This window comes from Cynoglossus semilaevis, chromosome 1 (assembly GCF_000523025.1).
Source record: "Cynoglossus semilaevis isolate Cse_v1.0 chromosome 1, Cse_v1.0, whole genome shotgun sequence".
Classification (NCBI taxonomy): Eukaryota; Metazoa; Chordata; class Actinopteri; order Pleuronectiformes; family Cynoglossidae; genus Cynoglossus; species Cynoglossus semilaevis.
Genome location: NC_024307.1, coordinates 19,658,706 through 19,674,490, shown reverse-complemented (window position 1 = coordinate 19,674,490; position 15,785 = coordinate 19,658,706). Strand labels below are relative to the sequence as shown.

General features: G+C 39.3%; 2 protein-coding genes across 2 annotated transcripts; both read left to right on the top strand.

The window, feature by feature from the left end:
• Positions 1–60: 60 nt before the first annotated feature.
• Positions 61–3,798, top strand: LOC103384206 (E3 ubiquitin-protein ligase TRIM39-like). The gene is made up of 7 exons (XM_025061112.1): positions 61–1,335; positions 1,437–1,532; positions 1,635–1,868; positions 2,549–2,696; positions 2,786–2,812; positions 3,138–3,232; positions 3,370–3,798. Exons 1-7 carry the CDS (start codon positions 775–777, stop codon positions 3,796–3,798), a joined length of 1,590 nt encoding a protein of 529 aa, XP_024916880.1. The 5' UTR covers positions 61–774.
• A 34-nt stretch (positions 3,799–3,832) lies between these two features.
• Positions 3,833–15,711, top strand: rpgrip1 (RPGR interacting protein 1). The gene is made up of 31 exons (XM_017034562.2): positions 3,833–4,588; positions 4,646–4,860; positions 5,035–5,088; positions 5,170–5,287; positions 5,401–5,609; positions 5,702–5,804; positions 5,893–6,033; positions 6,224–6,329; positions 6,418–6,441; positions 6,538–6,684; positions 6,808–6,881; positions 7,200–7,402; positions 7,501–7,607; positions 7,729–7,779; positions 7,870–8,049; positions 8,163–8,280; positions 9,044–9,207; positions 9,281–9,626; positions 9,707–9,867; positions 9,977–10,209; positions 10,312–10,427; positions 10,519–10,718; positions 11,268–11,416; positions 11,535–11,613; positions 11,713–11,776; positions 11,942–12,030; positions 12,224–12,413; positions 13,336–13,420; positions 13,531–13,658; positions 13,848–15,129; positions 15,570–15,711. The coding sequence occupies exons 2-30, from the start codon at positions 4,707–4,709 to the stop codon at positions 14,081–14,083; spliced, it is 4,029 nt and encodes a 1,342-aa protein (XP_016890051.1). The 5' UTR covers positions 3,833–4,588; positions 4,646–4,706; the 3' UTR covers positions 14,084–15,129; positions 15,570–15,711.
• The last annotated feature ends 74 nt before the right edge of the window (positions 15,712–15,785 follow it).

Here is a 15,785-nt window from a genome sequence, read left to right as displayed (position 1 = left end):
TGCTTGTGGATGACAATAACAGTACAGTAGACTAAACAGGTATTTGTTTAAACCGCTCTGGTCTCCGCTCAGTGAAATTCAAAGCAAATTCAAATACAATAGTGTGGTACAAATACAAAGAAACACTGGACAATTCAAACCCAGTGAAGGTGACACTTCACTCCTCCCTCCTTGGGACAACGTGGAAGTAATAAAAGCCCTGCAGGGGGAAAAGTCCCAGAGGGAGTGTTAGGAGCAGAACGAAGGGGACGTGGGCTCTGTACCGGTGTTTACCTTTTCTTCCTTAAGAGGTCCAGTTTCATACAAAGCTTCAAGGTAAGAACGAGTAAAGAAATACACTACATTTGATCGGCAAAGTACTTTTACTCATGTTGTGAGCAATAAGGGGGAAAAAAATGTAACGGTGTAACATTTATAGGATGGTGAAGCAGGAACTGTATAAAAAAACAGGAACTTAAGTTACATGTATACATTTGTTTTTAGACTGAATAGTTTAGGCAATTAGATGGGACTCTAGAGTCATTTTCTCACATTGAAGGCCGGGCTGACTGAGCAGGCAGCTGGACTTTGGCCAGTGGGCAGCAGTCAGTTGTGTAAGTATACGGAAGTAGATCTAGCTTTTCTCAGTGTACTACTGATAAAAAAAAAAGACTGAGGTCTATACTATAGAATTAATACATTTTAACTACAAGAGTGATACATTTCCGCTATGTCTTTTCATTTCTAGTTTATTTTATCTTGATACATTAAGTATATATTTTTAGTTTTCAGGTCATGGCTTTTCCCAGCATTCTTTTGGCAGACGTGCAGTTTAATTGTAGCGTCTGTGAGGACGTTTTCTCCGAGCCTGTCTCCATTCCCTGCGGACACAGCTTCTGCTTCAGCTGCATCACCTCACACTGGAACAGCAATGATGACATCAGCTGTCCCAGATGCCTGACGGTATTCCATCGTCGCCCGGAGCTCTGCGCAAACCACTTTGCCAAGGAAATGTCCGAGAAGATACAAGCCAGAAAGCAAAACTCACTGATCGTCAAGGCCATACACTGCGATGCATGCGTTGGGAAGGAAACAAAGGCCTTAAAGTCCTGCCTCATGTGTCTGACCTCATACTGTGAGGGTCACCTGGAGCCTCACTTCACAGTTCCCACCTTGAAGACCCACAAGCTGATCGAACCCATTGCAATGTTGGAGAACAGGATGTGTAAACGGCACCGGCGCCTGCTGGAGTTGTACTGCAGAAATGACCAAAAGTGTGTGTGTGTCCTGTGCACAGAGTCTGACCACCGTTGTCATAACACCGTCCCAGTGGAGTGCGAGAGTCGAGAGAAAAAGGTGAGATTTTCACTTCATCGTGTCAACAACGTCAAATATTGAAAACTCTCTGATCTTAAACTTGATTTTTTTTCATGGTTTTTTTTATCCCGTGCTAACAGGCTCAAATGAAGCAGATAGAGATTGATGTTCAGCAGATGATCCATGACAGGCAACAGAAAGTGGATGAGATTAAAATGTTTCTAGAGCTCAGTAAAGTGAGTTCACACCAGATTTTTGAACTAATTTAGTGCATGTGGAAAAAATAGCTTTCATACACTATGCTTGTTTAAGTACTGTATTTTTTTCTTGGTCTGAAGGAAAACTCAAAGAAAGACATTCAGGAGGGTGTGGAGATCTTCTCCACTCTGGTTCAGTACATCCAGAAGTGCCAGGCCGAGGCGGTGGTTGCGATCCAAAGGAAGCAGGCAGCAGCAGAGTTGAGGGCAGCCAGGCTGATCACAGAGCTGGAACAGGAAATCGCTGAGTTGGAGAGGAAGAGAAGAGAAATGGAGGAGCTCTTTCATTCTGATGACCATCTACATCTGCTGCAGGTCTGGGCTTAATTAAAACACACTATATAAGGTGAATAACCTCAATTAACACTAGGAAAATTGTGGAGTCTAAAGGGAGGGGAGCCTGTATTTGAAACAAAATATTAAACTACATATTAAAGTAGTAGATGGACAACCTTTACAATTAATGTTGGAATTTAAGACAAGAGAAATCAGCCTTCTGCCTCATACAAGAGCAAAAGAAAAGAAGACAAAAAGATGGCAACCATAAAAAAATCACATACTGTACATACAGTGAGATAGATGGATGGATAGAATACCAAAAAGAATAGCAGCACACCATCAAACTGAACAATGGATATTATTAGAACAGTAGGTTAGCAGTAGTAGAACATTAGTAGTTAAAAAGTAGTAAATTAGTAGATTAAAATATAGATAAATGTAAATAAAATACAAAATGTAGATCAAATATATACCAATTATTGCAGAGGTAAAAACTATACTGTGTGTTTAGGCGATCAGTATTGAGCTTGATTTTCCATTCAAATACAAGACGTGACTGAACTGTACTTCATGTACAGGCTCATACACAAAACCAATGAAAATAATTAGATAGAACAAAAAAGAACACAACTTAGTAAAGAATAAAGCGATAAATAGGAAAGGCAATTTCATAATGATAATAAAGACAATCTTCTCTCTCTTTGACTTTGGGTCAGAGGTTTCCAGCTCTGTGTTGTGCACCAACGATGAAACCCTGCTCTGACATTATTGTCTATTCACACACATGTCTGGGTGATGTAAGGAAAGCAGTGGCCAGGGCTGAGGAGCAGCTCCTTTTAGTTTCAAAAAAGCTATCCATTCGAGGTAACATCAAGAAATCACTTTTTTCTCTGCATTCATTAAACTGTACGTGGCAGCTGTTTGTCTCATTCTGGCTTGTGTTTCATTTACAGATCACATGAAGATGCTGCACTATGCAGGTTGGTTACTTTACCTAGAGTACAAAACATCTCCATGTTTTATTTTTTTATCAGGCAAATACAATAAAAAAATAACTGAAAATAGGCCATACAAGTTTTGTATTTAGATATAAAACATCCAAGTAACATCTTCTCTTTTTTTTATTTATTGATTATTATTATTTAAAAAATAATTAAGTAATTCTGTGTGCTAATAGTGATCAAACAACTGCCTGAAATCCAGTGGTAATTTTTTTAAAAATTTCTTTTGTAATTTTGTAAAAGTAACATTTTTTGCTAGTTGTAATTCGTTAAGTAATCATATAAACTTTGTAATGTCTACCAGCTGACGTTCACCTGGACCCTAGAACAGCCAACCCTTGGCTCATTGTATCAAAGGATGGGAGACAGGTTTGGGATNNNNTGTTTGTTTATTTGTTTGTTTGTTTGTTTGTTTGTTTTTTATTTTATTTTATTTTATTTTATTTTATTTTATTTTATTTTATTTTATTTTGTTTTATTTTTAGAAGCACTCTAATTTGTCTTACTTTTTGTCTTTAACCGATTTTATTTTTCAGGGCTTCACCACAGGGAGGCACTACTGGGAAGTACATGTGGGAGACAAGACAGCCTGGGACTTGGGCGTCGCTCAGGAGTCTGTCAACAGAAAAGGTGTTGTGACACTGAGCCCAGAGGACGGGTACTGGGCTGTTTGTTTGAGGAATGGCAGTGAGTACCGCGCATGTGCAGGACTAGCCGAGCTGCTGTGTCTGTCTCAGAAGCCACAGATTGTCGGGGTGTTTCTGGACTACGAGGATGGAACGGTGTCTTTTTATGACGCAGAGACTCAGGCCCACATTTATTCCTTCACACAGTTCCGTTTCACTGAAGCTGTGTTTCCTTTCTTTAACCCAGAGATGACTGACAGTAGCAACAACCAATCACCACTCACCATTCGTCAGCACAGAAATGTTAGAGTTTCAGATTCAGATGATTTTACAATATGAATTTCAACTGTAAATATACACTATATATGTTTTTAATTTAAGTGATTTCAATTTGTGTAACACAATTTTAATTTTTATTATCAGCATAATTTTTCCTAATTTTCTTTTTAATAAATTTGTTTTTCAATGTATCTTTTCTCCACCTTCTCCTCTGACCAAGATTGCCAACCCTGTACTTTGCTAATCAGATTAGTGCGCAGACTAGATTAGGCACCAGGCAGATGGAGAAGTGAGATGAGGGTTGAGTTTGTTTTGAATAAACCAACAATTCCAGCCACATTCATGTGAATATATACATCCACACACTGATGAACACCCAATCTTTGCAAGTTATATAATACTGCTGGTATTTGCTGAACAAACAAAAAGCCGGTGTGAAGGAGGCTAGGAAGGAGGGGATAAGGAGGGATTAAATCCAGAATTATCCAGGCGTGGGGCGGAGACTCGCATGTTGAATGGTTACACATTAGAAGAGGTACTGGGCTCATGAAGGTATGCTGTGGTGAGTCATAAATATTTTTTATGATTTTTATGTTTGTAACAAATACTGTTGCTCTATTTTTGCCATACATTACAGCTAAATGTATATTAGCATTAAGGAAATGTAATATACTGTAAATATATATAATGTTATATATAATTTGAAAATGTTTCAATGTTTCTGATATTCAAAAAAGTAAAATGTTTTAAGATAACACTGAACTTACACACAACTGTGCTAGCGATATGTGCTACAGTAACTACTGGCTTTTCGAAGTTTTGTCATTTTGCTTAAATCACTCCATTGTAGGTACTGGAAATAATTTTAAAAAAAATTGCGAAAACTCTGAACTACACTCCATTGTAGGTACTGGAAATAATTAAAAAAAAATTCTGCTGTGAAAACTCTGAACTGTAAGTGTATAATAATGTGCAGTTTTATTCTTATGAAGACTGGAGTGTTCCGATTTGGTGAAAAGTGCTGGAGACGGACAATGTCCCCTATAGTAGATGAAACAGCAGGGGATCACCCAGTACGGGACGTAGGCCTAACCAGAGGGGGGCTCATGCCAACTGTCCCTGGTTTGTATGCAAATGTCTCTTTCGGATATGGAGGGTTTTTTTTAAATTATTTTATTGGTATTTAACTAATGCTGTACATGCTGTATTTAACATTCAGTAAAAATTAACAGTTGGTGTTCACATTTAATTTAACTGATTTTTTATATACTTTTTTTTAAAACTGCATTTTTATAGACAATTTACGTGACGTAAAGACATCGAAGAAGCACAATCTCATGAAGACAAAAGGTAGGATAGTCTAAAAAAGTGAAAAGTCCTCATTTTAATTTCAGAGTTCTTGAAAGTTTTTCTCGTCTTCCTCTCCAACAGACCCCCAGCGCCTGTTCCGGTTTCCCAGAGAGCACCTGGAGGACCTGTGTCTGAGGTTGCAGGATGAGAACAATGTCCTGAGGCAACACTCACGTACACAAGAGCAGAGGCTGCGCAGGTAACACACACACACACACACAGAAATGTTGTGTGATGGACACAGAGGATGTTCAGCTGATATCCAGTTCTAGGATATCATTAAAATGGATGTGATATTTGACCATATCTCAGGGTGTCTACCAGACTAATGCGTCTCCGCCAGGCCAGTCCAGGGTCAGGTGGTATGAAAGAGAGGGACTTGGAGGACACCATCCAGGAGCTGGAAGCACGTGTATCCATGCTGGAGAGCCAGAAGGAGGTTCTTCAGAACAAACTAAGTCTGGCCAAGCAAAACATTATGGACCTGAGTGGGGGGCGCACATCCCATAAGATCAGCAAAAGTATGTGATTTGAAAAATACATATGCTTTAAAAAAACAAACAAACATGATATTCTCATCCGTCCTCCTACGATGTTTATTTATCATCAACAGGTAAAAGTATGGAAGCTGAAGGTGCGGTCAGGAGAGCAGCCCAAACGGCCCCAGCCCGCTACGTCCAAACGACAGAAGACAACAGGACAGAGATGGAACGATTGTAAGCGTCCAGTTTTGGGCAGATTAAGATTCTTTATTTAACACTTTTTAATTTACAAAGGCCATGAAAATGATCAGCTCTCTTTCAGCAGGTCCAGTGTCGCAGAACAGGTGAGGGTGGTGGAGCTGGAGCTGACAGCACAGGCGCTCAGGGACACACTGAGAGAGAAGGAGAGGGAGATGGAGGGAACGTTGAGAGAGATGAAGCGACAGCACGCAGACAAACACAGGTGTCTGCGGCAGAGACGCCATCATTAGTGTTACTCATGTTTCTGCAGCTGCAGTTGGCCTACCTCAGCATATTTCTTTATAATGAAGTAGCACCTTCACTATACTCAGAGAAGTTGCATAGTCCTGGTAATGTTACACAGTGGTTACAAAAGTGGAAAATATTATTTTGTTGCCATTTTCTCTCGGCAGAATAAACATCAGAGAGAACGTTGACGTGATACATCTTCAAAAGGAACTCTCAGATAAGAGCACTGCCCTGAGAGCTGCACAGATGAAGTATGACGACCTGCAAAAGGTACGACACAGAGACAGAGAGGTTTTTATGTGACAGTTAACATTGAGGCAAACTGGCTCCACAAAAGTGTCTTCATTTCTTTTCTAAGGCATGTGAAAATCAGCTGGAGGAGGTAATGTAATATTTCGCACAAGCAAAAGACATCACCAACATTTCACTGGACGTGTGAGAACTGTCTGTAGTTTAAGTGCAACATGTGTCACTACAGAGTCAGAGGTCCCTGAGGGAAAACCTGGGAGCTCTTCTCCAAAAAGTGGAGGAGCTGAGTGAACAGCTAAGGCAGGAAAAGCAAAGTGCACAGTCTCTACAGGATCAACTTTCCTCTGCTAATCTGTCGCTACAGAACCTGAACAAGGTCTGTCCATCCATCCATCCATCCATCCATCCATCATCTATCCATCATCTATCCATCCATCATCTATCCATCATCTATCCATCCATCCATCTAAAATAATTTTTATGCATTTACTCTCTTTAGCTGCAGGAGAGGATATCAGACCTGGAAGGAGAGCGTGACATGATTAAAGAAAACTACGATTCTCTTTTGGAAAAGTAAGCAGCACATTGAAGAGAAGAATAGGACGTGCCATGTGTGTGTGTCGAGACATATAATCAGCGATTCTCTATGCAGAGTATTGTACCAATATTCAATTTACACACTCAACTATCAGGTTGTCAGGCCAACAGACAAAAGACATTTCTTGCTCTGTTAAACCTGCTTTAAAAAACAAGTACGGCACAACAGCTCTGCAACTCTTGCACTACACGTTCAGTTACCAGTGCAGATAATAGTCTGGTTCAATATTTACAACATATACTTAGTGATAATATGTACTCTGCTTGTATGTTGCATGTCTCTTTTATCACTAGTACATTGTCAGCTCATGTTACCTTCGACGGTCACGTGGAGAAAAAGCCCAGTATAGTCAAGTGTGAGGATGTGGTGCCAGAAATCCAGAGGCTGAAGAGGATACTGGAGGCAGAGAGGGAGGAGAGAAGCAGACTGGAGCTGGAAAAAGAGAAGATGAGGCAAGAGAAGGAGATGATGGAAGAGCAAAGGGACAAAGAAAGAGGTCAGAGTCTCAACTATTGCAACAATTCTGACTCACTTGAAAAAAAAAGCATTACCAAATATGGAGGACAATAAATAAAAGCACATTTCTGGATTTAGAGTTCACCGTGATAATGAAAAACAAACATGAGCGTCTACAACAGGAGGTTCTCCAACACAAAGAGCAGGTTGTTGCACTGCAAGGCCGCATAGACTTAGTTACACAGGTCAGGAATAATCAACTGTATATTTTATTATTTTTATTATACAAAGTGTTTGAACAGCTTTTTTTTTTTTTTTACCTGTATGTCTGTACAAACCCCATAATACAGTTTACATTTCTTTCAGGAGTTTGACATGAGCGTTGAGGAACTGAGTGAGACACTTTTACAGATCAAGGTTTGATTTTTTTTTATTTTTGCTCAACTACAATGCCATGTTTACATATACTGCTTAATAATTCCGTTTTAATGATGTGCTTCAAAACAGCTCTTTAGGAAGCAACAAGAGAGCAGGGAAAGTCTGGGGTTCCTCTCCAGTGACGAACGTGTCGAGGTTTTGCCCCGTGACTTTGTAAACATCCAGGCAGCACTCGCTGAGAGTGGGTTGGAGTTACAGAAAACAAGAAAACTTTTACTGGTGGAGCATCAGATCTGTAAAGACCTGAAGGTAAATTACTATGAAAACACAAAGAAGAAAAAAATTACTCAGCTGAGTAAGCAGGCCTGTTAAAAATTCAATTATTTTATCATTTTTGTTTGGTCTGAATTTTAACCACAAAGGAAGAGCTGAGAACAGTTTCAGAAAAGATGGAGAAAGAAAGGGAAGAGAGCAAACAGAGAATAGCTGGGAAAGACAGACTTCTATCCAAAAGAGCTCTACAGATCAACACACTGCAAGGTAAAAAGTATATTCTTGTATTTGTAATATTTTGACTTCTCTTTGGTAATAATGGCATCAATGAAAAGTGCTAAAATGGAAACTAAAATAGTCAGGGTAGTGGTACGAGTATTCCCCCGCATAATAATAATAATAACAACAACAACAACAACAATAATAATTTATAATAATTAATAATTCATATCCCACAATTTACAATTTGAGTCTTTGCAACTGACACAAGTTGCCACAAGAGGCACTATTAGAGATATCTGGTTCCTCTGGGAATTTAATCCATGACTCTCTGCTTGACCTGCTATGACTATAACTGTATTTTACCATATATTATTATTATTTATTACTATATGTATTAATTGTATTTATGTATTTTTGTATTGTATGTTTATGGTAGCTTGATTGTTGATTGACTGACTCAAATTGTAAGTCCCTTTGGATAAAAGTGTCTGCTAAATGTATTGTAATGTAATGGTCAGTAATGCGTGCAAGGCAGGCGAGCTAACCGCTACCTAGGTGCCAGTTATGATTAAATAGCTATTTTAGCATCTGCCAAAATCTGGAACTGTGAGTATATCATCTTACCTCCACTCTGGCTAGCTCCACTCATACTACCACTGTTACCATTGCAAAGAACCATCATTTGCATTACCTGTATGCAACTGCCAGACCACAATCACCTACAACCCAACATATGTTGTGTAATGTTTAAAAGTAGTGTAAAATATCTCCTGTAAATTAAGAAATGTTTTGTGTTTTCGTTCAAAAGCCCAGCTCAAAGAGCTTGCATATAGCCCCAGGAACTACAGACGGACTGTACCAACTCAATACACCTGGCCAGCTGGAGACCAAGAGGTGGTGCAGCCAACTGAAGATGATCTGTGTTTTTCTCAGCTCAGAGCTGGGGAGTCACTGCTGGAGATCCACCTCAAGGTGAAATATTAAAACCTTAACTATTCCTGTTAACGTCTCTAGATGCTAATATCTACTTTCTCCGTACCATTAGGCCGCAACCTTCACTCCACTAGCTCTTCGCATGTTGAGCAGGTTGGGTGCAGGTGTTGACACTGCTGAGGACTTCGTGACCTTCTGCACCTACAGCTTCTTAGACTTCGAGATGCACTCGACCCCTCTGGTGGCGGGCAGCCAGCCTAATTACGCTTTCACGTCCCGCTACGCTCTGACACCTCGAGATCTGGGGAGGCTGGGAGGTCAGGGTTCAAGGGTTAGTGTGGAGCTCCACCAGGCATTAGGAGGAGTCAAGTTCGTGACACACGGAAGTGGACAGATGTCTGTCCTGGGTGCACTAGAGAGGAGAGGGGAGAACATCAACGGACGTGTTCATATCACAGGTTAGATGTTGTAAACACACAGAGCAGTGAGGCAGACATTTATAGAAATGTTCCTTTCCTTCTCTGTCTTTACTTCCAAGGCCCTGAAGCTGAAAGTGTTGGTGTTGTGGATTTCTGGGTGCGTCTGTATCCACCTGCAGAGCCCATGCTCACTGAATTTGAGAATCTAGCTGACAGCAGGACAACAGTACCAAGAAGTCCTTTTCACATCCCTCATGGCTGGCAGGATGGTGGCAGTGAGGCAAGGCAGCAAAAGCAGTTATTAAACTGCCAATAAATGGATTTTGTGGTGGAGTGGAGAACGTGTAAGGGGTACTTCTGCTGATGACATTCTATTTTACTCATAACAGAAAGTGCTTGACTACGGTGTTGGGATCCCTAATGAGTTGGTGTTTATGCTGGAGCGCTGTGTGGGCCTTACTGCTCGCTGGCCAGGTTCAGTTCCTGATGCCTACCTGACTTACAGATTCTATGACCTGCCTCCTCACGTGTCACCAACAGCCCGGTGTACTGCTGACCCGGTCTTCAATGATACCAGCAGCTACCCACTGGCAGTAACAGCTGATGTGTTGAACTATTTAAGGTAAATGTATAGTTTAAGTTGACCTAAATGTAAAGAATCAGAACTCAAATTCAAGTATTAATGGTTAAAATAATGATTTAATTCTCCTGCGTCTCTGTCCAGGTCGAATAGTCTCTATGTGTACGTGTTCGATGACAGTGATGACCAAATGCCACCAGCTTATCTGGCAAAGACCCCCGTCCCACTGCAGGACCTTGCTACTGGCAGAGAGATCAGGGGTGAGGGCGAAGAAGAATGAACAAGTCTGACTTGTTACTGTGAAAACAATGAGGAATGAGACTGAAACAACAATGTTCTTCTTCCTGTCAGGTGACTATGTGCTAAGGGACCCAGCTGGTGGACCTCGGGGCATAGTCAGGGTTATGATAAAGTGGAAGTACCCCTTTCAACCACCAGTCAGCAATGTGCTGGGCAACTGGAAGAGACCGAACAGAGCCGAGGAAAATGCCGAGAGGGAAGAGAGACAAAGAGAAAAGGCCGACGTGCCTGTAGCTAAACCTAGGATAAAGGTAATCCTACTCCTTCAGTCATTTAAACACGTTATAGTCAAATGTCAGGTCTTAAAATGACTAAAATGAATGTGTGCTATCTTGTAGAAAGTTCCATCTAATCTTATCTATAAGTTACAGATTTGCATGTGCATGCTATAGTTTAACATTTGTTACCACGGTAAAGGCCCACGACTCGAGACATTTTTTCAACTTGGGTCCATCAAAGATGGCACTATATGTTAGCTTAGGTAAAAGGCTTTGTAAAACGAAACAACGTTGATACTGGAGTAATGATGTTTGTTGCTACAAATGGGCAGAAAGGCACAATGAAAATATTTTCGAAAGTAAGGTAACAACAAAATGTCTTTTTATTTCTTCATTCTCTAACTGAAGCTAGCTTTTGACAACAGCTTAAAAACCATGCTAAGGATGATGAGGCACTGACACGTGTTTATTTCTACTAAAACCTATAATAGATGGATATGATTGAAAGAGATTAAAAAAAGAATTTCTGGGCATTAAATCATTTTTGTGTGTTTTTTTTCTTCTTTTCTTTCTGCCTGACAGCCTCCAACTGTCAGACAGAAAAGCCTTAAGAACTTCAGAGCAGAAGAAACCACATCAGTTAGGTCAGCAGACAAAAAACAATCCACCAAAAGGACTGACCTTCAGCATGCTGAGCCATGGACTACGGGTTCAAATCTGTGTGCTAAAAGGTAAGTACATTTTTTTAGTAAGATTTTGTCACCTTGCTTACTATATACATTTTTTGTGATTGCTCAGACTTTTATCATCTAATTTTAAAATATAATACAATCCTGTGTCTTACTGAAGTTCTTTTGAATCGGCCTCGTACAAGAAGTCAGCAGCCATTCTGTCCAGAGGACGTTCAGTCAGCATTGCTAGGTCTCAGGTAAGGTGTCTCAGCTGAGTGCCAGTTAACACCGTCATGATTTTAGAGTAGAAGATGAAGAATAAGAACCATTTATGAGTTGAAATCTCTATGTTTCAGGAGCGTCTCTCTGTGGATCAGGTATCAGTGGATAATGAGGAGGAAACAAAAATAAACTATCCTGGTAAGTATTAATATGAATAACTTACAGTCAAACATTGAAGGACTGAAAACACACTTGTAACTTGTCACTGTTTTGATCAGATTCATGAATATCCTTTCAGTCAGTCATATCCAAAATGAAATGAAATCAGACTAAAATGGGATTTTTTAATTATATATTTGACAGCTAATGAAGAAGACAGTGAAGCAACAGACCAGTCAAGTTCCTCTGAAAGTGACATCATCATCATTCCACCTAGATGTAAAATGGCAAAGGTACGTCCCACATTAAGCTTGAGAACATAAATCAAATACATTGTGAGTACATTTTAACTTCTGAAAGGTGTGGAATTGAACAAATGTTCAACAATAAATAGGAAAATACAGATTTGTTTTAAGAAGGCCGGTGAGATGTTGGTATCTTATCTACACTAACTTGGATCACATGATTTGCTTGGCTGCTTTTCAGAGAGACAAACTGAGAGTGGAGATTCTCTCTCTTTCATTTGAACCATCTTCTCCTGTGACCCGGGATAAGTCGGTGCAGCAGGTGTACGTGGAATACAGGCTGCTGGGTGTCCCGATGGAGACCACGGAAACCCCCATGTCCCTCCGCAAACCCAGACGAGGGGAGGAGATCCACTACAACTTCACACGTGGTACATATGTGCAGATACATACTGGCAGATCCAGGCTAGGCAGACATGTCAAAAATACCTCAAAACACAAACATTTATTCCCAAATTTGCCCTAGTGTGTATATGTTGTGTTACGAAGGAACACTGTAGAACAGTGGTCAGGAACCTCCTGAGCAGCCACAGAGCCAAAAAAGTTACATATTTTAAACAGTATTTCTGTGAGAGCCTTACAATTATTTTTTTTTTACTCTGAAGTAGTGTTGGGAAGACCGACTCTTTTTACTGATTCGGATGTTTGACAGTAAAATGAACGAATTGTGATAGAATCTTGAACGAATCATTTCATTCATTTTACAGCAGGTGGCGCTGTAGCCCTAATGTGGGCGTAGTAAAGAAGGCTGCGGTTCTCTGACACTAAACTAAATTTGTTGATATAATTTTCAAAAATATTTATTTACAAACACACTTTACACAATAATACCATATACATCTACCAGAGCTGAAAACCACTAATTATAATTTCATGAATAAATAATTTATGTTGGATGTCACGTGACAAAAGAACGAGTATCTGAGGACAGACGCTGAGAATGAATCACTCACTCGTTACTCGAAGGAGTAACGAGTGAGTGAGTGATTAATTCGCAGAGTGATTAATTCGCAGGGAGTGATTCGTGATTGATTCATGAGTGCTTCGTGAGTTCAATATGAATGAATCTTTCATATGACTCGGGAGTCATATGAAAGATTAGTTCCCACATCCCACACAAACTAATGACTTCTGAGTTCTCTGCATTTCTGTACTTTCTGGCTAAGTAAACTAAATCCTGTAAAACACAGGATAAAAGTTGAAAAAAAAAAATAACTTGAAATGTAAACTTTTGACAAAGGTTAAAGAAAACATCTAAATGAAAGTCCAAAATGTGATTTTGTTTTCACCCAGTCATTTACGTGGATGGTTCACAGTCAGGTCCACTGAGACGGTATCTTTACAGCATGCTGGAGGGCACTGACCCCAACCGTGGCAGGTAATGTCAGTATTGGTAACTTGACTGTGGTAGATTTGACACATGAGCTTGACTGACATCATCACTGTGCATTCCGTGACTGATCTGTGCATGTGCTTTGTATGTCATAGGTTAGTATTCACAGTCGTCAGTGAGCCCATGGATGACGCTGACGAGTGCGTTGATGTTGGACAGGCTTTTCTTGAACTACATGAGCTGCTGCTTACAAGAAATGATGTCATTGAGCAACAAATCGATAGTAAGTGTTGGTAGAATGTGTAAAAGACAAGATTATTTTAATATTTCAAATATATATATATATATATATACACACATATATGTATATGTGAGAATATATATATATATATATATATATATACATATATATATACAGTATATATATATAAGACTATTTCAAACATTCAACATCAGGATCTTTTGTTTGCAGTCATCAGTGTGGATAAGGACAAGGAGGTAATTGGAAATCTGAAAGTGTCTCTTGAAGCAGCAAAAGCCTTAGCAGGAATATATCAGGAGTTTCACCTAAAAGATGGGACTAAAAAAGAAGAGACAATGGAAGATAAAGATAAGGACGAAGAGGGCAAAGACAAGCAGCAGGATAAAAGGGAGGAAGAAGATGACAAGATACAAGTGAAAGATTATGAGGAAGACAGTGACTTTTAGTTTCCACTGAATATAGACAGCTAGATTACATTGGTGTCAATGTACAGTACATGTAAGTAAAAACTGTTTTATGTTTGCGAATTAGCTTTTCTATTCTAGCTGAGCTTTAGTAGAAAGCGCCAGAATACATATCCTGCTAGAGAGGGTTTTTTTTTAGTTTATGTTGTAGTTTTTATACAGTACATATGTTTTTATTTATTTTTTTAATTTATGTAGGACATTTGTTCTCTGGCGCCCTCTGTGGGAGACATGGGTACGCTCTAAGATCCACTGCTCTAAATGTTAGGGCTGCAGTAGAGTAATCAGTGTGATCACACTCACCTGTGTCTCTGTCATTGGTCTCACTCGTGTCACCTGGTGCCCTGGGTATATATACCTCTCTCCCTTACCACAGTCTTTGTGGGGAACATTGTTTAAGTTTGTTCGAGTGTGTGCACTGTTCTTTTTGTTTCATTTTTGATGTGAGGTTTGTGCGGGCAGTGCCTCACCTGCCATCATGATAAAAAAAAAAAGTACATAAAATAAATATTCATATTTTCCACTGATCTGTGTTAAAGATGCATTTTCAGTATGACTCTATATATTTTTGACATTTTATTAAGTATAAATTGCGGAATTTGAATATTTCGCAATCAAATACAGGGAAGTGCCGAACCTACTGAAGCGACTCACTATGGATTTTATTTTAAGATGGAAACTTTTCTCACAGAAGAGTAATTTTTTTTCAAATGTACTATACTGGTACAAACAAAAAGACTGTCTGTGTGGCTGTCCTGTAAGAAACCGCCTTTATTGCTTTCCTTGCTTTTTATTCTCATCATGTGATAACGTCTGGACTAACTCAGGATACTGTGACCTGAAACATTTTAAGAAGCCTCAGCAGACATGAAAGATCGGCCACGCACATACAAAGCCAGATTTCTTTAAAAACGTTATGAAATTTAAGGATCGATTTGGCATTAGATGAAAAACGGAGACTAAACATTAGCGTCCACAATGCTAAGGTGAAGGAGTGATACAACAATGGACTTCATCTATAAGTAAAGGTAAGGCTATAAATGGTTTTAAGTTTCTGTTTTTTAAAGATACGTTGGGAGTTAGTAAAAAAATTCAAGTTTGATAACTAAATTTTAGGTCTAAAATATATATTTTTTCTTATCAAATTGATAGACAACCTTTCATTAAAGCAGCAGAATTTAATAAAGAAAAATAACAAATATAAATAATACAATTTTTACTTTGTGTTGCACTCATCTCTATACTTTAATTTTTAAATATGAATTGCTTAGACACGAGATGGGTGCCCTATCCATTTGTATAAAAGAAACATTCTTTGTTGGACAAATATGTTCCTGTGTTTGTGTTGATGTAAGTGTAATTTAAAGAGGAATGTTGATGGATATGAAGCATAACCAGGTGATGCTGTTAAATGAATACTGAAATAAGATGCTCTTTTTGGTTCTTACAATTGTAAATCTGACTCCAGAGAAGTCAACGCCTCACCAGCCATGAACCTCACCGCAATCTCTGTGCATTCTGAATCCATGCTGGGAGTTCTGTGTTCATGCCCTGATGGTGATGCCCATTGATGCCTTGTGTCTTCCTACGACTCAGTGAGTTTTTGTGATTTTTGAATGAACTACCTACACCTGAAAATAATCTCCCAGAAAGATTAGAGATTATGTCCTAAAACATGCTGCCC